Raw genomic sequence first — 25341 nt, 5'->3', positions numbered from 1 at the left:
ATCTCCTCCTAAGCAATTCATAAAAGATGTTTGGTATTGCAAATCATCTTAGACTCTTAATATAATTCTTTTTTTTATTAAAAAATACTTTATTATTCTTTAAAAGTAAATTGAGTGATAATAAAGTTTTAAGTTACAGATTTTTCTTTTTTAATTGAAATAAAAAAGCTAAGTAACCTTAATTAATTAGTTTGTTAATAAAAAAAAATTTTTTTTGTGTGGTAAAAAAAATATAAATTTGATAAATAAAATATGAGTTTAATCTATTTAATGCTTATTAAAAATTTATGAAATTTTTTTCAATTCTATACTAGTATTTATTGCTTTCGAAGTAACAATAATAGGATATAGTAACACGATTCCATTAATTTATGTTAAGCTATATCCCTGTAGAGATCTATGAATTTTAGATATTAATATTCAAATTTTGTGTAGGTTGACTAGAATCCCCTGTAAGATATAACTGTAAAAGAGCATTTTGCTTATTTAGAAAGCTCAAAATATTTGGGCCATTACTTGATGAATTCCAATTAATACTGTTTTATTGTATTTTTATGTAAAAAGATAATATGAACTCCTATGAATTAAATAGATTTATAGTTTAAGGAATTTAAATATAGCTATCTTTACTAAAATCTAATGTCTTTGTATTTGCTTCAGCATTATAATTTGTAGATGTGAAATTAATAATTTTTGCATTATTTTCATTGTTTGAGGAATCCATTAAAATTTCAGATTATATTGGTGAGTTAATTAAATAGTGCGCTAAAATTTGTGGCTCATTTCTCATATATTATTAAATATCTTGTAGAATTTATTATCCAGAATAAAAGTAAAGATTCCTAACATACGCACAGCTTGATGGATATAAATAGCTTGAATCAAATGGATAGTAGTCTAGAAATAATCCAAAATTAGCACTATTCTACAACGAAAATGAGGGAAGCATTATTGTTTGTGTAATAAAAATTGATTTTTCGTTTTATAAAATTACAGAAAGATTACCATCGTCATTTCTTTTTTAATAATAAAAAATATTAATATGTATTTATTAAATACGTATTAAGATAAAATATAAATGAATAATGAACTAAGTTCTATGATGTAATTAAATCTCGTATGCAAAATAAATTAATGCAAAATTTTGAAATGTATTGTATTAATTTATTTTTTCACATCTTTGAATAGCTCTCTCTTAATGTAAAAATATTTCTTACCTGGTGATTGACAGGAATATGAAGTTCCATTAACTTTATAAATTTAAAGAAGAAATCGAACTTTAAAAAGAGTAATTCTAAAGGATGGTTATTTCAAATTATTAGTTTTTGTTTAACTTTAAAACTATAAGTTAATTACTTATATTACTACTTAATTAGTCAGCAGAAAAAGTAAGTATTACCCTACTAGGAGAACTATCAATATAGAATTACCACCAACCGTATAAAGAAAAACTTTTATCAGCACTTTGTATACCTAATTAAGCACTTGAAAAAATTAAGAGATTATTAGATTATTCTTTAAATTAACAATTTAGTTAGCTCCTATCTCTGATTAAATTTGTCCATTTAGCATCAACTAATAATATATTACTAATGAAATAACATATTAATAATGAATAAAGACTAATTTATATTTTCATTAACTTTTCTTAAGAAGTTTTAATATGTTTTAGGTATTTTTTCGTAACTATTTTTAATAATTAATTTAAAATCAATATTTTTTATCCTTTTTATTAATTGATAAAGTCTTTTTTAATTATTAATTAATTATCAAAATTTTTCATAAAAATTTACTTAATAGATTTTAAAATAGCATGAAAAAATAATAACCAATAAGCTTAAGGGTTAACAAAGGAGTAATTAAAACATAAAAATATGTAAATTATTAAAAAGAGACTGCCATTAATTATTAAAATAAAAATAATTAATTTAGTTTACTGTGTAAGCTAAAATTAATTAAAATTGAAATAAATTTTATCTAATTTTTCTAATTCATTGTGCTCTTGCAAAAAGTTTACGAAATCATCTAATTTATATTGAGCAAAATACTTAACATAGAGTTTTATTTCATAAACTATTTAAAGTATTTTTAATCTTTTATTCCTTTAATTAGTTAGTAAGAATCAAATACAACTTTTAACTTTATTAATACTTTTAAATACATTCAAATAATTATTTAGTTTAATTTTTTAAACTCAGGAAGATTAATTTATTTTAACAAAATAATGAAAATAATTCAAAATTAATCTACCTGAAAGAATAAATAGTAAATTTTTGTAATAATAGTAAATAATAAAAATTAATAAATTAATGTTTAGAAATAACTTTGCTGTAGAGTATTTATCATCTATTAATAAAGTATAATATATTTTATATTAATTTAATTATACTTCTACAGCAAAAATTTATTTTTAGACATTTTTACTAGAGTTCTAATTAATTTATCAAGTTAGAAAGTGTTTTAATTTTTATTTAATAAAATTTAAGTTTATAAATTATATTGATTTGAGCACATTTTTCTAAATTTTATATAATTTATTCTTAATATGTAGCGAATTTATTTCTAAAAAAGATATTTTTTTTCATTTAATTTTATTATAATTCTAATAAAAAAATATTTAATAAATAATACAAATACTAAAGTAAAAAATAATTTAATTAAAAAAATTTTATGATAGATTGTAAAATGAAATCTGTTTAAATTAACTGAAAGTTTTTTAACATTAAATATGCTAATAATATTAATTAAATTTATATTTAAAATTAAAAGTGTCTTTAAAAATTAAAACAAACTTTAGGGTAAAAAATTTTAATTTCTAACTATTTGCAGAACTAAATTTTACTTTCAAAAATTATTTAAAACAATTTTTAACCATATTAATAAATTTAATGATTTTTTTGAAATTATTAATAACATAGGATATTTTTGATTTGATTAAATTTTTTTTCAACATATTATAAATAAAATTTTAAATTTAATAAATAAATATCCCTAAAAGAAAAACAAAATATATTTAAATAGTTTTTAAATATTTTAAAGTATATGTAAGGATACAATATAATATTTCATTAATTTTAAAAATAATATTTTATTTAGATACTTTTTAATACTAATTTTAAGAAGATAATGTAGATGAAAAATAGGAATATTTATTTGAAGCGAATAAAAAATGTTTATTTCAAAAAATTTGAAAATTATAAAATTCTCACATTTAGAAAATTGATTGTAAGTTATTTTTATTTTGATTGTAATATTATTTAAATCAAAGCAGCTTATTTTCACTTCTTGATCTATTATCATTATTAAAATATTATTTTTAATTCTTCTAATTTTACATTCTTAAGTCATGCAAATTTTATTATTCATTATATTTATTTTAAACAATTTTAAATTTTAGCAACTAAGAATTTCCTATTGAGCTATTTTTTACAATTAAGTTGCTTGATTTTGTATCAGTTTTTAAACTAGTCTTTGTATTAATAAAACTTGTTTATAATTCTGCTTATTATTGCTAAATAGTGCTTGTATTTTGACTTAGATTAAACTAACTCATTGAAGAATTATTTTAGCCAATAGCATCTTTGTCTAAATTTGACATACTTTTAATCTTATTATTTCCTTAGTATAAAATATGTTTTCCAAATTTATTCAGTGAAGCAGAAGATGTTTATGAACCAGAATATAATTCTTTATTTAAATGCTAAGCAGAGACAGATACATTATTGTTTATTAAAACAGAATTAGAAGCAGTTGATGCTCCAGAATTATAAAATTTTATAGGAGTCTATTCTCTCTGCAATTTTAATTTTTCCTCTTTATTTGGAGTTTATGCTACTATTGTTCTTTAATTTGAATGGCTAGTTTAATTACTTCTATTTGTATGAAGCTATAATTTATACATATCTGGTTATTATACAAGAGAGAAATGATTACTTTTTCTTTTATCAAGTGTGTTTATATCAATACTTAGATGATCTTAATAAGGACTTTTAATACTGAAATATAAAATTTAGAATAATGTTGTCTTAATAAAATTTACTTTAAAATAGTCCCTCTCAGTAAATTCCATGAACTCAAATTTTTAATACAATTCAAAAATTGTTAAAGATCTTATTGCCTTATCTATTTAAATTATAAATTATTTATTAAAAATATTTAGAAAAAATAAATTATTTTTGTTACAGCAGTCATTTCATTTAGCTAGTTTACAACTTATTTTATAAAAATGAAAAAATTATGTAAACCAAATGCAGGATTAAATTTGTTGTTTAGCAAAATAACCTCTAATTACTAATTAAAAAAATCAAAGACATTCAGTTTAACCCATAAATTAATCATCCCCTAAGAGCTTAAGCAGAAGTTCCCATATTTAATTATTTCAAAAACTTCTTTTTAAATAGGACAGTTAAATCTGTTCTCAAAGCATAATTATAAAATAGCACTCCAGGTAGATTCATAAATCTATTAAACGAATTTCTTTCTTTTATCAGGACTAACAAGATCAAGAAATAATCTTAGGTTTTTAATAATGTCTATCTTGAATATGTTGATGCAGTTTATCTTAAAATAAAAAAAATATTAAATAAAAAATTAAAAAGTATAAAAAAATTAAATGTTATAATTCAGGTATATATTTATAATTCAAATTAAAATAATCAATAAATTTTTTTAAAAAATGAGAACTTAGTTAATTAAAATTAAATTACATCTATACTTCCAATTCTTATTTAGTTTTATTACCATTTACAAGTCCAAGCATATGAGTTCATAATTATTTTTAGTTATAAATTAAAATAGTTTTCCATAATATTTATCATACTAAATTTATACTCTTCATTAGGTAGGTATTCACTAATTTTTATTAAAAATATATCAAGTTTAATTTTATCACAAGTAAATTTTACACATTGGATAATAAGTAGTTTATCAATTTTAGAGATGTATGTGCACTGTTGGTTATATTTGATTATGACAGCTTTATTTTGTAAAAATAATTTTAGCAAATATCTAAGAATATTTTATCAGATAACGATGCTTAAATTAAATTAGAGTAATCAATTCTAACAACCTTTAATAGGCTATAGAAAGCATCTTGTTTTTCTTATTCAATAATGTTTTTATATATTTCAAAGAATAGACATATTATAGATTCGCTATATCTATCATTTGCTTAAACATCTTTAGTATTAAAATTTTTTGCTTCTGCTTCAATCTCAGAATAATCTATTTAGTTTAAACTCATAGGATAAAGGAAATTTATTCTCTATAATACTTCCTTTTTATTCCCTTGATCATTACTAGTTAAAAGTACTTTTCCATTGTAAATTTAGTTGCTCGATTTTTAGATTGTTTGATTATTTTTGTTAAATGGGGATGCACCATATCTACCATTAGTTATTTATTTATTTTATTCAAGTTTATCTGATGTCATGAACCTTGTTCTAATATCACTAGATGCCAATCTTTAATTGATTATTTCTTTTAGGTTTGTCATATCACTACTTAAGTAATTTTGACTATTCTTAACAGATATAGGACTTATTGGGTAACTTTTCTTATATGGTATAGATACTTGAGATTTCGTTTTTTATCCATTATAAGGTGTATCTGAATCTTATACTATTTTTAGTAAATAAATTAATCTTTAGAATAAATAAGAATATTTATTTATTTATTTTTTACTTTAAGAGATTGGAATTCTTAAATTTTCTTGAATTTATTTTGGCTATTCTTACTTCTATGCTAATAAAATTTTACTCTAGACTTAGTTTAATTTATTATTACTTTTATTTACTTAGATTTAAGGAAGCTCATTTACATTATTTTTTAATAAATTTATTCTTTCCATGAAAGAAATTCTAGAATTTTAATCTTGATTAGCTTATTTCATTGAATTTATCTCTGTGTTAATTTGAATAAATTTCTCATGATCACTATTACGATGCTTAAAATCTATCTATTTGTTAAAAGGTACTTCTTTGGTTTCTTCATTTTTGGCTTTAATAGAACCTTTTCTTAATGAAGGTAGGATATCTTATAGCACTAGTGAGCCAAATTTTTCAGAACCTTTTTTCTAGGAATCGATGGCTTTTTTTAATTTCTTTAAAAATTAACTTTAATATTATAAAAAAATGAATAATTAATATTTATATGTACACAACTTATTTATCTAGTTTTGTAAACCCTAATTTTGTCAATGTCTACTCTAAACATATGATCATCTTCAGGCCAGTAAGGGACATACTTGTTAAAGGTAAAATTAACTTTGTTAACATCTACTTTATTTATTGATTTTTAAAGGTCATACAACTCTTACGACTTATACATGTTTTCACATTTAAACATATTTAATTTGCTTTAATCACAATATAACATCATTTTTGATAGCTCTTCAAAGAATTAAGTATATTTTGCATATAACCAAAACTTCTCGTACGTTTCGATACTTACATCAGACTTACTTACGAAATTCACACAAAAGATTTTCTAAAGAAAATTATTAATGCTAGGTATATCTACATATGGAATTATATTAAATAAAATATTATATTCTATGATCATCTTCAAAGTTGTTTCATTATTTTGTATTAAAAAGAAGTTCATCAAGTTCCCTATATGTTCCATATTAGCTGAAATATTTTATTCTTTAAATATTTGTTTATCAAAAATTCAAAATTTAAAGTATGTTAAATGAAATTACAATTGTTTTAAAATAAGCAATATAATTCAGAAAAAAATATTTCTATGATGTTAATAGCTCCACTCATCAAAAATTTATAATTATTTATATTTTTAATCAGTTAAACAGTTCTATAGCTCCTATAGAAATAGCTATTATAAATTTTTGGTTTCCCATCATATAGCTCCTTTAAATCTTATCTGAAAGTTGGTGTATAGAAAATAGGGTGATCAATATGATAATGCAGATTAGCAATACTTTTAGCCCATTTTCTTGAAACTTGGTATTGTTTTGGCTCTAAAATAAACGAGAGGAGTATTTACACATTTTCATACATTCTTAGTGATTCCATGATAAAATCATTCTTTTATATCATCAATTTATCTGAATTTCCTTTTCATAAAAATCTTTACCTTTAATATTTTAAAAAAATATTATTAAATACCTTCATATAGCCAATACTCAAGTTATCTTGGAAATTAACTAACTAAATCTGATATGCTTGAAGATCTCTAAAGTTTTCCATCTCCTGCTTCGTCATCGCTATCTTAGTTAAGAAATTTATTCACTCCAGATTTTTCTAAAAGCACGAGTGGCATACCAGTTTATTTTTTTGAGCTATTCCTAGTATATTTTTTTTAATCTAAAAATTCTTTGACATCTTTCCTTACTTCTATTTCAACATCAATCCTCTTAACCTCAGGTATTTTACAATACTTAGAGCTTTTCTCCATAAATACTAATTATTTTATATGTTTATTTAAGTTTTTAAGATTTTTAAAGTAAAAATTTTGAAGTATGAGCAGTTTTCTTCTAAGGTAGCTATAAAAATTCAAAAAAAAGTAACAGAAAACCAATTTAGTTAACTACCACTAAAAAATATGTGTTTCAATTCAACATAAATTTGAAAAGCTTATTAAAAATATTTTTTTTATTATCTTTCTTCAATCTTTATATATTTAAATAAAGTAAATAGTGTATATAAAATCTTAATTACTTTCTTAAATTCTTTCATCTACCTCTTTGTGATGCCACAGAAATGGGTACTTACTCTTAATTTATTCAAGTGCTAAGCAAGTATTTTATAATATTTCTTAATCTTCTGAGTTTTATATCAAATGCATAAAAAGAATAAGAGGATCATTTCTATTTAAGAAGATGGCATCTTTCTTTTATTATATATAAAAAAATGCATATTAATTATTTTATTAATTAAAATTGAATACAATAATTGTTTCAAATATTAATAAAGCATATTCTAAGGTCCATTTTTTGAATATATAAGCACATTGAGTGTCAAGTATTTTTATAGAGAGAACTTTAGATTCGTATTACGATAAATCTATTCTCTTCTTTGAATCTTCAATATTCGTGGTAGGTAATTCTGCGAAATACTCTAAACTTCCCCAACAATTTTCTAAAAATTAAGCATTTTATCCAAATTTGTTATATAAAGAATCTAACAGCATCTCCATCTTTTTTTAAGAATTATTTTTAATAAAAATTTAAAGTATTATAAATACTTGGTCAGGAATTATAATTCTAGTATAAAATAAAAATCTTATTAGCTCTTTTTCTCTAAGAATCAATTCAAGTTTATTTTCAAAAGGCAGAATATCTGTAATTTTTTCAATTGCCTATCCTAATTTCTTCAATCTTATAAACGCATCGTATTCACTAAACTGTTTTAATATCAAATTATTAAAATCTAATTCAGTAAATAAGCAATTATCTTATTTTACTGCTTCTTTAAATAGTGTCGTAGGTGTTATTTCAATTAAAACTTAAGATTCATCGTAGTCTGTTATCATATTAACTTTGTACTTATGCAAAATTTGAATGATTTTTGACCAATATTAAATTGTAGTATTTATGTTTAATGATTATAATTTACGGCTAATAATTTTTTTACTAATTTAATAAATTAAAAAACAAGTAGTTAAATATTAGACCTTATCTAGCTAAGCTAAGTAATCAATCAAAGATAGATATATATTTATTGTATTAATTAGTGAATAAAGAAAAAGATTAAAATTTAAAACTCGTCAATATAAGTTGAGATTATTCTTTTAGTTAATAATAAATTAAACAAAAATCATGCCAATTTCTATTAGCTCTTTCAATTATTTAATAATTGATTAATATATTTTATTGTCCTGGATATTAATTTAATAAATATATAAAATTTAACTTGAAATTTTATTTTTTGTTCATTATAAAATATAAAATTTTTAACTAATCAAATATATAAATCTTAATATATCCATTTTGGATTAAAAAGTACTGAAGGAGACATTATTTATTATATAACATTTATTTTCATTAATTCATACTAAAAGCAAGCAAAGATCAAATTTATGATGTCTAATATAGGATTAGAAGCTCTTTTTAATAAAAATCAAGTTTTTAAATAATTTTATGTGTTTTTAAAAATTAATTATTACGAAGTTAGAATGCAGAAATCAGATAATCTCAAGTTTAAAAAAATATGATAAAGCTAAAGGGAAATTTTACTGTTAAAATTTATTATATTTTATGTGAGATCTATAAATATTTTTTGAAGAGAGTTTCCTATTATTGATAGCTGTTCTAATAAGTTAGATAATCCTTTACTATTTATTTTATTTTAGCTAATAGAAAAATTCAAATTTTGTGAAGTTTAATTGAAATAAAATTTACCTCATAAATAGCTATATCTATTAAAGATTTGGGTTAATATTGAGCTCTTAAAAGTGTTCTTTTAATTTATTATATCTACAAAATATTTGAGATAATATAAACTCTATTTAAATTTTTAATTTTACTCTAATTTAATTTTTAATATTTTCAGATTTGGACAATCGTAAATGTTTTAAAATAGTAGCACTAAATCGAAATCATTTATATCATTCTTTCTTTTAATTATTTATTAAAATCAATTAATTGTTTGGTTTACTCAGAATAGAAGATACTATAAATTTAGTGACAGTCTTCTTAAATTTACCAAATTTTTAAAATGATAAGTTAGCCAGTTGAAGTCTTAATTTAAGCAGTCTAAGTAGCTTTAAAAAGAAAACAATTAGCTGTAGTTTGGTTCAACTTTTAATCAATATTTACTTAATAGAAATATACAAATCTTACAAATTATAAAACTAACTTATTGCCTAAGAAAGGTCTTTGAGAATATTTCCAACTTATATGTTATACCTTTTAAATAAATATAAAAGCTGTTATTTGACTATTAACAAAAAGCATTACTAAAATTTCATTTTTAAGTCAATTAGTTCTTCATTTAGATTTATTTCTGAAATGAATCTTTTATATTCTTAATGTATAGTTTCTCTGCCTTTGCATTTATATCTTTGTTTATTATAAACGATATTTATTTATTATCTTAAAAAATTATAAGGAATACATCAATAAAGTTGGAAGAGATTTCTGCTTCTATAAATTTTTTAATATTTGTTGTAATGTTTAAATTTCATTATCTTAATACTCACCAATGATACCATTTTAAAATAAAGTTATCATCTCTTTTGAAGTTGATTTTTGTATCATCATTAACTCAAAATAAGTAGAAATTTCTTAGTTTATGATCAAAAATTATTAAATATTATGCTTTTTTTTTTGCTAACAAAAAGATTAAATATAAAAATTATTTTTGAACTTTAATTATTTTCTATTATTTTTTTATGTCATATTCTCATCTAAAAAATGAATTTATCTCATTTATTATTCTTTACTCAGATAATCCTAATACTTTTTTTAAATAAAAATATATTTAAAATTATAATAAATCTATTTAAATTTAAATTAATTAAAAAAGTAAGTGTTTTAATTGATTTTTAAATATTTAATAAAATCAATAAGTTAATATATAATATTGTGATAAGAAAAAAGAATATCAAAAATAATTATTCAAAACTCAACATTTAAATTTCAAAAAATGAAAAAAATAAAATAAATATTATTAATAAAATAAACTTTAAATTATCTTTAAAACAAAAAATTATATCCAAATAATAAAAAATAAAAAAATAATTTCAAAAAAGTAAATGATAAATTTTCTAAATTAATTTTAATAAAATAAATAAATATTCTTAAATCTTTTTAATATTTATAAAAGACAAATATTTTGTATAAATTTGCACAATTTTGATTGAGTATATTTGAGTTATTTTTAAGTTTTTATTATTTAATCAGAAATCTACATTGAGAACCAAGCAAACACCTTGAAGTACCCAATGAGAAGGATGCTCTTCAGTTCTAAGATTTGCAGTAAAGACTAAACCTACACCCATTGCATTTCTTCTATTTTAAGTAACATAGACAGGTGTGTTCAAGGAGTCCTTAAGCTTGAGTTTATTAGCTTCTACTGGAATAATCTAAATAAGTGGCATTTCAAAGATGAGTTCTTTAGGACTTTATTATTAAAAACAGAATATTATTAATATGAAATAAATAATCTAAAATTAAATAAAAATATTGTTAATTACTTTTAACGTTTAAGACAGTTTTTAGATAAATCCCATTAAGCTCCTTCTAAATAGAAACCACGAACATAACAGCCATGCTCAGGTTTCTTTTTGATTTGCTCTGCTGATTTTTGGTTTGTTACAACTGTGTATAGAGTACTCTTATCAAGAGCCCATTATTTAGCTCTACAGGTTGTCTAGACTAAAGCAGTTAAGTAAGATTCAGGAATATGGATACCAGAAAGCCATATAACTGCAGGTTCACCGTTTGTAGTCCATTCTCTATACTATTTAACACGATTCAAGAAATGTTCCATCCAAGAACCTAATTTCTTTTCTGTTTAAGGAGCAAGCTTAGCCCAAATTGAAGGTAAGAAACCATTGTAAAGTGAAATAGCAAGCTCATCCAATTCAGAACTCATACCGATTTCACCCTTAAGTGCTCTTTTTAAGTTATAAAGAGAGCTCTAAATCTTTAATATCAACATATTGAAACGTTCTAACTCTTAGAACAACACAACTGTAGTTGGTTGCAAGACCTCTCCAGCTTCTTTTCTGAGGAGGAAGACATCCCATATTGAAGGTAATTTACTTAATATATCTGAAGCAATATTATCTATGTATTCATCCTAAATTAAAAAAAATTTAATTAGTTTATAGATAAATTTAAATATAATTAATTACTTTGTTATCACTTGAACTGCTATGACTTCCCTATACTTGAAGAGTAAGCATATTATCCCATAGATCTTTAGCAGCATTTGTGTAATACATAATTTCTGCATTTGGATGTAAACCAAAAACTGCAGGAGAGTTAATAATAGGAATTTCATTAACTGTATTAATGTAACCTTCAAGATTCATTTACTTGGGTAGGGAGTAGGTGACATCATCTACTTTAGCAAAGAAAAATTCTCTATTCTTATCAAATAAGAAGTCTCCCATATATTCATCCAAGTAACAAACAAGAACTCTTCTATCGAAATCATCAGTAACTCTACCACCATACATTGCTTCACCAATTAAATATTTAAGAGAGTTCCAAGGGATAGATTCATCTTTATTAACATAAGCCTTTGTCAAATAAAGATTAAGCAAGTGGAAAGATATTCTAAAGTCAGATTCGTTAAAGTCATAAGAAACATTCCAACCAATCTTACCATACTTTCTTCTATCTTGGACAATAGCGTGGAAGAATGAAACCACATAAACGAGGGGTCTATTTTATAAAATTAATAGTATAAATAAAAATTAAATGAATGAATTCGAATATTAATTACTTAAATGCTTCATGAGTACATGAATCTAAATCTTTTTCGTTGATCTTAGAAAGAGTACCCTTCATATTAGGTCTTAAACCATCTGGTGGTTCTGTTACAATTTTAAGTGATTTTTGAAGGATACCAAGTGGGAATCTGTCGGTGGGTTATGTGGTAAGCCAAAGTCTGAAATCTTTATGAGGTTTATGCATATTTTCTAATTGCTTTTCGAGAGTGTCTTTTTCAATAAAATATTTTTAGTAAATTAGTAAAAAGAATAAATAAACGTTTTACTTTTAAGCCAGTTTGGAAGTAAATGGCAATTCATAAGCATTAACCAATGACCTCTTTATGAACTTGTTTCTACGAACTGTGTTGCCTCTTGTTCCATACCTTAACCAAGAGAAAGGAATCTGAATTTATTACCAGTAAAACCTAGTTAGTCACCAAGCTTCTAGACATCACTCAATGGATCAGCACCTGGAGAAAGAATAAAGACTATAGGAGAACGCTCGTGAGATTAGTCGAATATTTTATTGAAATTAGCAGTTGGAGGTTGTACGAAATGGTTATTGTTGTTATAATAGTCAATAATGAATCTCTTAACACCATTAATGACTCTGTCTGAACGGAAAACTCTTAAGAACAAAAGAGTCTAGAAGGGTTCTAACTTACGATAATTGCTTGGAAGCTCTGACTCAGGTTTTTCTAAATCATACCACTTCTTCCAAATTTGCTAATATTTTAAATTTTAGTTGAAATATAAAATTTAATAAAGATAAAAAAATTTACTTCATTTTATTCCAAATCATTGATCAAGTTTGCATATTCTTTATCAATAGTAATTAACTTTTGCATGTCCTTCCAACCTTGATCTGGTATCCATTTATATGGTTTTGGTCTAGTAACTTATTCAAGAGAAGTGTTACCCTTTAAGAAGAAGTTAAGCTCTTCACGGTTAAGTAAATTTCTTTCTTCTTTGATCATAAGTGTCATTTACAATGCAAAAATAAGAATATGACGACCGAAAATACCAAGACAGGTATAGTCGTAAACATTTAATGTTAAACGATCCATGATATTACGAAGTCTGTTTTCAAGGATATTATCTTTACGTGCATCACGAAGGGATTAGTTGAAAACTTATAGATATGAAGCCAGTGAGTATTCATACATTTCAGAGATAGCAGAAAGAGAGCTCATTGCAAAGAAAAGAATTGCACCTCTCATAGCAGCTGGTTCATACTATTTACAAGCTGTTTCGATTTCTATCTTTGTTTGCTCACCAATCTTAATTGCTTCTGCAATTTCAATAGATTTAGTTTTTGTCTGTTCAAGAGTTTGAATGAGTTCATCATCATCTAACAAAGAACCTTTAGCTTCAGATAAACGTTGAAGCAATTCATCTTCTGCTTCTTTCAATTTCTTTTTATTTTCACTCATGGATTAAACAAGCTCTAATCTTTACTTTTCTTTATCGGGACGTTCAAATCCTACAACGACATTCAAAAGTTAATCACGAAGACCGTCACGAGTAACTGTATAGTTGATGACCATTGTCTTACCCATAATTTCAGGAGTATATTTGGGATTAGCTAACTTAGTAGTAAAGTATAATCTGAATTCCTCATTGTAATCGAATTCGTTTTCACCAAGTTTAATAAGCTTTAAACCAGCTTTAATAATAAAGTTTCTTTCTAGAATGGGGTCAATAGTAGGATCCAATTCTTCATCAACATTTTCGAAAAGACAAGGTTTACCAAAACGAATACAATTTTCTAAGGGTTTCAAGAAAACATTTGCACCATCATTTAAGTTCAAAACCTAATAAAGAAATAAATAGAAATTAACTAATTTTTTTTTGATATAAAAATTACTCTGAAACCAGTGTCCTTTTCTTCTCTTCTCTTAATCCAAGTTACAGCCTATAACTAAGGATCTATACACAAAGGCCATCTTGAAGCTCTTGTTGTTAAAATACCATTCTAAATAGAAAGTTCATCACCAGGTAAACTTTCACTTGCCCATTGAGATTTTTCTACCTCACTTGTTAAGAGATCTTCTAAGATGAATTCGTCTGAACAAGGAATTTATTTCTCTCCAACATCTTTTCTCCAATGTTCAAATACCATTTTTTGACGGAAAGTATAATCGAATGGACCTGCATAAGAGAGGAAACTTGAACAAGATAAACAGTCTCCAATAAGCTTAACAACCTTAATTTTTAAATCTTCTTTATCTTATGTCCATCTTTCCTTTTCTCTTCCTAAACCATTAATAAGTTTTTCAGCAGCATCTTTTCTTCTTCTCATAATATTTGCTTCCTGAGTTAAATCATCTAAAATCACCTTTAATAAATTAAAAATTATAATTCGCTTATTTATCTGTTTATTGAAATTTATTATAAATTACTTGTTTCTTTTCTCTGTTTGATTCTAAATCAGTCAATTAAGCATCTAATTCACTCAAAAGTTATTCTGTCTTTTGTAAATCTTCTTAAAGTTATACTTGCTTGATTGTCATTTCTTCGACTCTCTTTTTGAGAGGATTAACTTTTTTGTGGACTTCATACAAGTTTACTGTACTTCTGACCCAACCATACAAACCTGCTGCAGCAGAAGAAATACTTGCGATTTCAGCAAATCTGTTTTAAGGATCTGAAGTAATCTTATTGATCTTACTGATGTGTTAATCTTTCACTTTATGGATTTGCTTATCATACCCTTAAAGATTTGATATAAGTCTACCAGGATCGTTCATCATAATTTTAGCACCAGGCCATCCATCAGCTTCGTTTTCATTTCCATTAGGACGCAAAATTTACAAACATTATGCAACAGCCTTGACTGGAGCAGGAGGATTAGCTAAGGCTTTCATATTAACTAATTCTTCTTTCTTTATTTTATTTAAACTTGCTTGAGCTTCTTCTAAGATAGGAATAGCTTCTTACAAAATTCTATCAGCTTCTTTCTTACTTTCATTAATCTAAACAGTTTCGATATCTAATTCTTTCTTTTTTTCAGTTGCAACATTTTAAGCCTTTTCTGCAATTTCTTTCTTTTCTTTAATAATGTCAAGCAATTGTTTAACTTCATTAAACTCATGAGTGACCTCAACTTCTTTCTTTTGGAGTTCTACTTATAATTTTTTAACTTGTTAAGCAGCTTATTCAAGCTTATCAAGACCAACCTCATAACGCTTTATCATATCATTGAATTTTTTACGATTGTTGGCAAGCATTTTTTTGTAGTTACTCAAGAAATCAAGATAGTTTTTAGGGGTAGAGAAATTCTTACGTTTAAGCTATAATTCAAAATCAACTGAATATTTTTGAACACTTGTGTGTACTAAGACGATGTGGTTAGTAATATTTTCTTTGAATTGGCCAATGTCCTCAACTTCTTCGAGGTAATTTACAGCGACAGCATGAAGAGCCTCATCTGGCCAAGGGAAGAACCAATTTATACTTGTGTTTGAAACTAAACCTGGGAAATTTCTGCAACGGATTCTCAAAGTATCACCTGCAGGTGACATACACATAATAATATGCAAGTTATCTCTTACTTTTTCTAAGAAGTAATTCCATAAATCATCCTTGCTTTCATTGACACCTTTCTTTTTAGCTTCTTCTCTAACTAAATCACCCATTTACTTTTTGCCTTCATCATCGAACAAAGCGGGTACCATACCAATTGAAAGCATATTATTTAGTAATTCCAAGAAACCTATAATTTTAATTTATTATAAATATATAATTTACAAATATGAAAATACCTTCTTCAATAACATGAGAATCTGTAAATAGGAAAGTGCAAGGTCCATGACAAAGAATTTCATAAAGCTTTTTAAGATCATCTCTAAATTCTCTTTCACGGTAACCACGAGTAAGAGTGATAGTAAATATTTAATAACCAGCAGTGAATGAAGCCAACTTTGTTAGTGATTACTTACCTGAACCACCATAACCAACTAATAAAGCATGTCCACGAGGGATTTTGACTATACGATGTATTTTTGTAATGTGGAAAAGGGCATCATTAAAGAGAACCAAGTTCATTTCTTTGTTTCCTTCAGTTTCGTTATAGTCTAATAACATACTTTCTAATTTAGTTTTAACTCTTTCATAATCTCCTAGTTCTTCATATAATTAAGGATCAACAGCTTCAGGATCAGCAGGAGCAGCTAATAAGTAATCACCAATTAAGAGTGGTTCACTTAGAATTTATTCTTATGATTCTGCAAAGTTTTCACTAACTATTTGTTAGAATAGTCTAGAAACTAAATTTCTATCATCTTCAGTTAAAAGACGATCTTAGAAGACACGCATGGATTCATTTCTCCATAAACGGAGGAATGCTTCTTTTACGCTAAATTTATCTATAGTAGAGCGACATAGACCTTCATAAACACGAGACAAATCACGAAGATTGAAAATATAATGGAATTTCACAGGAGTACGAGGAAGTTAATCAACAATAGATCTATAAAGGAAAAGAGTTCCAGAAGTTATTTTTTTAACCAAGGCTTTGATTTCTTCTGGGAAGGATTCAACATGAGCTTTTAGGATACTTGAGTAAATGACTTCCAGGGTTTCAGTTGAAGGGAAGATAAGAGTGAAAGTTGAATAAAGGGATAAGAAACGAGGGTCAACAGAATTAGTACCACCACCAGGAGGGAGCATGGCAGAAACAAATAGAATATCTTTAATAATTTTTTAATCGAGATTTCCTTCACGCTCGTAAATATAGCCTTTTTCAACAAGGAATTTCAGGAGAGCGATAGGTTGCTAAGTACCATAAATATCGATTGTTGGCATGTGCAAATCATCAATAAATACAACCAATTATTTACCAGGGTTCTTTGGACCAAAAATACGACCTGTACGTTTATCGATGTTATCATCTATGTTACGTTAGAGATCCTAACTAGTAGTACGAGATGAGAAATTTATATTCAATTTCATATAAGAGTCTGTACTCAAAGAGTTGTTCAAAAAGTTTTAAATGATAACAGTCTTAGCAGTACCTGATTCACCAACGAATAAGCAAGGCTTTTTACTGTTAATATGTTATCCAAGGATGAAAGAAAAACGCTAAGTATCAACTGTAGGTACTAAAATCTTTGAGAATTTACCATCAATAGGAGGTTGATATCCTTAAACAAGCTTTTCCCATGTAATAAAGTTCTTAGATTTTTCATAGTCAAAGTAGTTATCGTAAAGAGATGTAGCAGGAAGAGCACGACCACTAATGCCACGAAGGAAATCTTCGAAACGCTTTCTTCCTTCTACTTTTAAGCATGCACCTAGGGACCATACTATTGAGAAAATGTACATAAGTTCAATAATATCTACTTCTTGTTAAGGTTCATCTTCATTAAGCATAGAATCCATAATACGAGTCATTTGCTCAACTAAGTTGAGGTTTGTACGAGGAATTAAGAAGGGAATGGGAGTAGTAACTTCATCGTTTTCTATACCTTCAAATATGAGATTAATCAAGGGAGGAATATATTTCTAGAAGAAATCTACTAATGCTTCATGCAAAGCCTCAAATTTACTCCATTTATTGAGCCATTTGTCATAGTAAGGAGCATATCCTAAATCTTTTGGATCTACATAGACCATACCGCAACGAGAAATAGTAGCAGGAGAAGCATACTGTAGATCGTAGACTTCAAAAAGAAGCTTGCAATAACGCTCTAAACGAATACGATCACCATTAATAAGTGTTAGCAATTTGTTGTCATCCATGACTGAGTTCATATTTTCTACCCAAACAGCATCAACATCACCATCAAAAAGAATCCAGCGCATCTCATTTCCTGGTCCAGCGTTAGCAATACGGAAAATCTTTGAAAGCAAACCATCTTTCCATTCTCTTGTTTGCATATCCATAGTTCCGTAAAGCTCATTTACAGTGATAGCCTTTGGATTCATGCAGTAAATAGTAACACTTTCAACCTTTTTTAATATTTCTATGATAGTAGATTTACCTGATCCAGTTGGACCTACAACCATAGTTGTATGACGTGTTAACATTGTTTCAAAAAGCTAAACTACCTTATCAATCTGCTTAGGTAATTCTTTTTATAATCCAAGACTTTCCATAACTTCAATGATTTTATCTTTCTTTTCATAAGGTTTTCTCTTAATATCCATATTAGGGAAAAGATCTGAAATCAAACCCATGAAAAGTGGAACATCTTCGAAAATAAATTTAGGCATATTCATATCTCTTAAAGCTCTCATCAAAGTGAGTTCTTCAGCCATGTCTTAAGCTTCTCTCTTCAGAGCACCTGCCATGACCAAGACTGATTTTAGAGCTCTTAGACCAAAATCATAATGGTACTATTTTGAAAGTTGTTCTTTTGCAAGCTTATATAAGACATTCATTTTTTTAGCTAAAATTCTATTAAAAAAGTAAAGTTTAATAATCCTTAACATAAAATATCAAAATTAATTACCTAGCTTCATTAAAACCTTCAGACATAAGCATAATTTCACAAATAATATTGGTATCGGGAACAACCATTGTTACTGGTCTGAAAAGTGCCTTAAGGTTATCTGGAAGTTCGGTACGACCTGCATAACCAGGATTCATTGTAACGAAAATACCAATAGTAGTTTTAAGATTGAGTTCTTTTTTCATGAGTTCAAGAGTGCTCTTACCTTAAACCAAAGCAGTTTAGATAGTTTTAATTTAGACTGCAACAACTGAAAGCACATCAGCATTGATTCTATTGAATTCATCGAAGCAACCCCAGAAACCTGTTTGACAAAGACCTGAAAAGATGAAACCCATAGCCTTGTAATCCAAACCATCACCACAGTTAGTAACACAACATCTGATGGCCAGAGACTTTGCAAGATCTTTTACAGTTTCAGTTTTACCTGTACCTGCTGGACCAGCAGGAGCACCACCCATCTTAAATGAAAGAGCAGTAGTTAAAGTCATAACACATCTATCTGTAAGAGGAGTGATAACCAAACGTCCATTCAAACCCTAATATTCATAACCATAAGTAAACTGACCAGTGCATTAACGAATTCTAATATCATTTTCATTTTGTATCCAATAGAATCTTAATTAAGACTCCCATTCAAATTCTCTAGCATCCAAAATGGAATCTCTGACGAAATTTGAAACGATATCTCTAGCATGGACATCAACAATAATAAGGGTGTTAACTTTTTTTCTATCTTGATCATTCAAGTCAGTTCTAACTAAATCAATTAAATCATTCAAGTCTTTTGTTTGTTTTGAATTTTCTTATTTCATAGCATGCTTTAATTAAAATTATTTAAAAGTTAAAATCACAAGTCTAAGAATAAATAAATAAAATGTATACCTTGTTGCCTTCTCTTACTTTACGGAAAACATCTTCTACACGCCATGTCCACCAAATTTAAGCACCTACAATAGCTATCATTCCCAAGTTTTCAAGTACCCATTGAATACGCTCTTTTTGAGCATAAGTAAATACTCCTTCTTTAGTCTTTTTATGGAGAGTAGATTGCATTTCTTCATCAACACGCTTCATCCAAATTTCTACTGCTCCTTCAGGTTTTTAAGGTTCAAACAAGTCAAACTTTTCTTGTTCTTCAGATTCCAAACCAGTAATTAATTTACCACTCTTACCAAACTTCAATTCTTTACAATTATCAAAAAGTTTAAGCATATGTGGTTAAACACCAGCAGGCTCAGAGTTACCAAGGATAGAAAGAAGATCATCATCTGACAATAAGTAAAAACGAGGGAAGATACCTCTTTTTGTATCTAAATAATCTGATAATGACTTTTGACGCTTATCAAGCTCGTCAGAAAGAGTTTTAAGTTCCATAAGACGATTTTCATTTGTAACACAACAAGTGTAAATATTTGGATTTTTATAAGTTTATTCCATAATTTTGATGAATGTTTTGTCGTTTTTATCAAATTTTTTAGCTTCTTCACGAAGTTATTGACGGATATCTTCAGAACCAATAAAAATACTTTCAAGATATTACCATTTCTTTTGCACAATAAGCCAAACATCAATAATTTCACTAATTCTGTTTAATGCTTGCTCCCAATGACGAATTTATTTAACAAAAGCAGCTACATAACGAGATGAAGCAACAGTTTAGAGATTTGCTTGTTGATCTTCTAAAATTAGCTTAATCTAATCAGTATTCTTTAACATGTAGCAACGGCCTTTCTTTTGCATAGCAAGTTCGAATGATTCTGTCTTCCAAGCTTGCTCAATCTTCATAATTTCTTCTTCATTTTTATGTTCTTGATTTGCTTCGTTGACGATTTCGCTAACTTTTTCTGGGAAATTTTATAGATTTAAGGCAAATACTTGTTCAAGAGTAAGAGTTTTAATGTTAGTTTCAATTTTTGTTCCAGTTTCTTTCATCAATTTATTCCAATGTCTATCAGTAATAGCACCACTCTTAAGCTACTGAATAAGTGGAATAGAATTTTTGAAATCTGTAATTTTTTGAGACAACTTTTAGAAAACACAGTTGTCTTCATATTATCTATTTAATTTCTTTCTCTTTTTTTCATATTCTTCAGAGCCTTATCTGAGCATTTCTGCATCTAATTTGGCCCAAAGCATTGTAGACCATTCTTTAATGTTTGATCTCAATTCTCTGTAGGTCTCATATAAAATATTTAACTTTTTATTTTCTTCTTCAATCATAACTAGTTCTTTGAAAGTAGATATAGGTAAGTTGAAAAGTTTTTCAGCAAGAACGAGTTCATCTTTTCTCTTGTTGAATTCAATAACCTTTTCTTTGTATTTTTGAAGACTCTCCAAGCCATCATCTAAGTTAGTTTCTTAAGCTCCAGGACCAGAGGACTTGTACTCTTAAAATAGTTCCTTTAAGGTTTCTTTAAACTGAGCAACATCATCCTTTGTAACGTTAGCAAAAGTTTCTTTTGTTTCTTTTAATTTTTTATCTTTTTTCTTAGCTTCTTTAACTAAATCATCCCACTATTTGAATTTAAAAATATTTTAATATTCTCTATAATATTACTTTTTTATTAATATACCTTCTTGCCAAGAGTAAAAGCTTCTTCCATTAATTCAGGATCGACATTTTATTCATATTGCTTTAAGGTTCTGAACTTTTCAGTCACATCTGAAATCTTAAATTCCATAATCATAGATTGGTTTAAGATTTCTGTAATTTCATTAAGCATTCTTTTTAATTCTTCAATATGACTAGGTTCGCTATCAAGCTTCTTATGATATTCTTCAATTTCTAAGTTTAAAAAAAATGTATATTTTAAATAAATAATAATATCTTCATTTTTATTTATACCTTTCTTTATTTCTTGAAGTTCTCTTTCACCAATGACTCTCATTACATTACCATGTTTATCAAGCCATTCCTTAGCTTAGTTCTTAAACGAATTGATTACATTTCCAAAATGCACACTAATGAAAAGAGCATTTCTTTCTTTGAGCATTTCGTCGAATTCTAAAACTAAATTTTTGTAAAGCATCATCTTTCTTTCAAGCTAAACAGTAGATGGTTTTTTCTCAACTAATTTTTCAATATTTAGTTTGGCTTTATGATCCCAAAGGGATTTTCTTTTATCTTCTTCCCACATTTCTTTAAATGAAGTAGCTTTGTTGAAAGCCTTCTTTTGTATGTCTGCAATTTAGAAACAAACTTAAGTAATAACGTGATTCTCATTTACTTAATCGAGGAAAGTGTATCTTTAAACTTTTTCATCATTATTGCCAATCAAAGGCTCACAAAAGATTCTTCTTCCATCTTTCCATCTCCAGAATTAACTAGCAGTTGAGAGAATGTTAGTTTTAATTTTATTTAAATAGCTTTCTACTTCAGGAGTTGGAGGATTAGTACTAGGAGTAGGGTGATCGTACTCTTAGGTAATTTAGAATAGAGGTAGAGATTTTGTTCCTGGTTATTGCATAAGGTTTTTTAAGGAAAGTAAAGCCCTTAAAATCATCTTAATGAGGGCATTGTAAACTCTACGTTCCCAGTAGTAATAATATTCTTTCATTTTTTATGAGCTATATCCTTGTAAGACATTTTAAGTTCCAATAATTGTTTCTTCAATATTCTTTAAAAATTAGTCTCCAATCATATTATACTTTTCAACACATTCACTAACAACTTTATTCATGTTTTCATCAAAATAAGTCATAAATTCATTAGCAGTTGGAATATTGATAGTATTAGAGTTAGGATCTTTTCTGCTTTCAAAGTCATAGTCTTTGAAAATTTTAGCTTCTTCGATATTTCTAACGAATTCTTCAATGTGGCTAGCACTTTTTTCTACTTTCTTTTTAGTTTCTTTGAATTCATTGATAGCTTTAGTACACTTATCAATAAAATCTGGAATACCAAGTGAAGAAAGATTCAAACTTTCAATACCTGGATCTAATTCCCTTTTTTTTAAATATAAATATTAATATAAACAATAAAAATTTATCAAAAAAATTTTTACTTATTAAGCTTTTAAATGGGCTGATCGAGCAATATTTTTTCAATTTCAGAAAGTGAGTCTACAACATCATAATATTCATTAAGCATGCTGTGTAATTTATCGATATAAATATAATATTCTTTTTCTTAGAGAGATATATTAATAATTGTTTTAGAGATTGGGTATCCCATTTTTTCTAAATGTTTGGCTTCTTTAATGAGAACTCTAAATTCTTGAGAAAAGTTGACCTCAAATCTTTCATTTTTTACTAGAATTTTTTATTTCAGGAAACCCATAGCTTTTTCTCTTATTTTTTCATTCCACTCTTTGAAGTTTGCCAATTAATATTCGTCTATTGCCTTGGCTAATTTCAAGTAATCTTTTTTTACATTATCATAGCTGTCTTTGTCTAATTCTCCTTCTTTCTTCTTGAATTTCATAATAGGTCTCTAAACTCTATAGTAAATTGACAAAGCCCAAGCAATAGAACCTGCTACAGGTGGTTTATTCTTACTAATAACTAAGAATCCTTTACTATTTTTAAGCAAAGCTTTACCATTTTCAAAGAGTTATCTGTTTTGATCTACTTCTCTTTCGTATCTATACAAAACTTCTGAGTATTTCTTTTGTAATTACTCTTGGATTTCTATAATTTAGATAAAGAAATATTTTATTAAATATGAATTTAAATTAAATGGGTTTAAAATTTACCTTTAATTGTATGAACGTCCTTAAATTTAAGGAGTAAATCGAAAGCACCTTCTGCAGATCTAAGATCACGGAAAGTTTCATTAATTAATTTAATAGTTTTTTCACTAATCTAGCCTTTATCAGCTTTAAACTTTGCAGAGAGCTGATTCCATTAGTGAGATTGTTATTTTTGGAATAAATTGACTTTAGGGTTTTGATAGGGAATAACTAGCTTTTTAACTTCTGTAACAAGGTTATCAATACCTTCAGAATTACCTGTGACAGCCTTTAGATTGGGACCTAAGAATACTAAGAAGCTCTTTATAATATCAGTGTTTGCTTCAAGCTCAGTTAAAACACCAACCATGTGTTCGATACGGTTATTTAAAGCAGGAACAGTGAAATCCCATCTATCAAGACCTTCTTCTTCAATTTTTTGTTTAGTTTTTTTGTAAAGTGTCTTCCAAGTTGTTAGGATACGTCTACCTTAAGCAATTAATTCAATTGATTGCTGCAATTAAGTTTCATAAGAAGAAAATTCATCAGATAACTTGAAGAGTTCAGTAATTTTAATTTCACTCTCTACCTTATCTGCAATTTCATCTGAAATTAAAGAAAGTAAATTCTACATTTTATCTTCTGATTGATAATGTCTTGAGATAATCCAAATAGTTCTAAGACCAGTCATTAAGGAAGGTAGAGTTTCCTCTACACCAACAAGCCCTTCAGATGCCAAAATCTTAAATTATCTTTCAAGAGTATTTAAGAATTTAACGTTATCTTTGGCTTCATTGTATAATTGAGTCAAATCTTTCATTTGAGCTTCAAAATCCATAACAATAGTAGTGTTACCACTGTCAGACTAGAAATCGCGGTATCTTATTAAAAAAAAATATTATTAAAAATTTTGTATAAAGCATTATTTTAAGTTACAAAAATCTCATAATTTATGTTTTAAATTATATTAATTAAATTATTTTTATAGATGCTCTAAGATTTAAAAATTGGTAGATATTTTTTTAAATGAATACCTTTATTTTACTATTTGAACTTTAGGATCATTCAATTTTTGGTGCAAAGTTGAAAGGATAGCACTCTTAGATCTTTAAAGTTCAATTTCTGCTAAGGCGTGAGAGTTTTCAGGCTTTTATTCCTTAACTTTCTTAATAGTATCTTTAATTGTTTAAGACCATTATTCCTAATTTAATATAAAAATAAGTTTCATGAGATCAAACCAACATTATTCAAAAAAAAATTATATGATTCTTTTAATAAAAACTTCACAAATTTTAAATAATTACCAATAAAGTTTCATATTTGAGCATAAGGTCAACATTTTTAATTGCTTCTGAATCGCTAATATCATCTTTATGAGAAGGGAGTTCAATATCTATTGTCCCTGATACTTACTATGCTGAATGATTGATTTATGATGTAAATTTTACTAAGGTTGACTTGAGATCGTTTGATTTAGTCTCAAGAGGAATAAAAACACTTCTAATCACTGCTGAAAGTGAGTTTAGAACTTTTTAGTTTTAATATTTTGATTTATCTTTCTCCATTTTGAATGTTGCTAATAAAATTATGATTTAATTTTAGTGATAGCTATTTCAAAGAGGATTATTAGAGTAAACAAAAAATGGTGATTTTTAGTTAATGCCTCTATAAATTCTATAATAATAAAATATAAAATTGTTTTCTTTTTATAATCTGCAATTTTATATCAAAAACCCTTTGATATTCTTCTTTTTATTCTTATATTTTATTTATAGAGTCTAAAACTCAATATTCTTTTAAAATACAATTAA

The 25341-nt window shown here is 26.1% G+C and overlaps 4 protein-coding genes across 4 annotated transcripts; all 4 read right to left on the bottom strand. All coding sequences in view use genetic code 6, as the record gives it.

Moving 5' to 3' along the window:
- Positions 1 to 299: 299 nt before the first annotated feature.
- TTHERM_000688475 (hypothetical protein) lies at positions 300 to 790 on the bottom strand (the record flags this gene model as incomplete). The annotated part of the gene is made up of 2 exons (XM_012800801.1): positions 300 to 577; positions 631 to 790. 2 exons carry the CDS (start codon positions 788 to 790, stop codon positions 300 to 302), a joined length of 438 nt encoding a protein of 145 aa, XP_012656255.1.
- A 2472-nt stretch (positions 791 to 3262) lies between these two features.
- TTHERM_000688473 (hypothetical protein) lies at positions 3263 to 8490 on the bottom strand (the record flags this gene model as incomplete). Its single annotated transcript, XM_012800800.1, has 13 exons — positions 3263 to 3995; positions 4040 to 4122; positions 4183 to 4560; positions 4707 to 4851; positions 4905 to 5619; positions 5683 to 6100; positions 6157 to 6644; positions 6701 to 7072; positions 7125 to 7418; positions 7677 to 7848; positions 7906 to 8154; positions 8203 to 8361; positions 8422 to 8490. The coding sequence occupies 13 exons, from the start codon at positions 8488 to 8490 to the stop codon at positions 3263 to 3265; spliced, it is 4275 nt and encodes a 1424-aa protein (XP_012656254.1).
- A 428-nt stretch (positions 8491 to 8918) lies between these two features.
- TTHERM_000688471 (hypothetical protein) lies at positions 8919 to 10357 on the bottom strand (the record flags this gene model as incomplete). The annotated part of the gene is made up of 8 exons (XM_012800799.1): positions 8919 to 9063; positions 9124 to 9309; positions 9359 to 9433; positions 9484 to 9573; positions 9631 to 9720; positions 9776 to 9865; positions 9917 to 10018; positions 10074 to 10357. The coding sequence occupies 8 exons, from the start codon at positions 10355 to 10357 to the stop codon at positions 8919 to 8921; spliced, it is 1062 nt and encodes a 353-aa protein (XP_012656253.1).
- A 500-nt stretch (positions 10358 to 10857) lies between these two features.
- Positions 10858 to 25095, bottom strand: TTHERM_00688470 (dynein-1-alpha heavy chain, flagellar inner arm I1 complex protein; the record flags this gene model as incomplete). Its single annotated transcript, XM_001026949.1, has 17 exons — positions 10858 to 11080; positions 11155 to 11762; positions 11818 to 12352; positions 12414 to 12630; positions 12687 to 13128; positions 13185 to 14216; positions 14270 to 14740; positions 14805 to 16117; positions 16167 to 18802; positions 18858 to 19678; positions 19743 to 21374; positions 21434 to 21645; positions 21706 to 22805; positions 22865 to 23489; positions 23555 to 24411; positions 24565 to 24731; positions 24835 to 25095. 17 exons carry the CDS (start codon positions 25093 to 25095, stop codon positions 10858 to 10860), a joined length of 13152 nt encoding a protein of 4383 aa, XP_001026949.1.
- Positions 25096 to 25341: the final 246 nt, after the last annotated feature.

This window comes from Tetrahymena thermophila (genome assembly GCF_000189635.1).
Source record: "Tetrahymena thermophila SB210 genomic scaffold scf_8253915, whole genome shotgun sequence".
Lineage (NCBI taxonomy): Eukaryota > Ciliophora > Oligohymenophorea > Hymenostomatida > Tetrahymenidae > Tetrahymena > Tetrahymena thermophila.
This window is presented reverse-complemented; position numbering and strand designations above follow the sequence as displayed.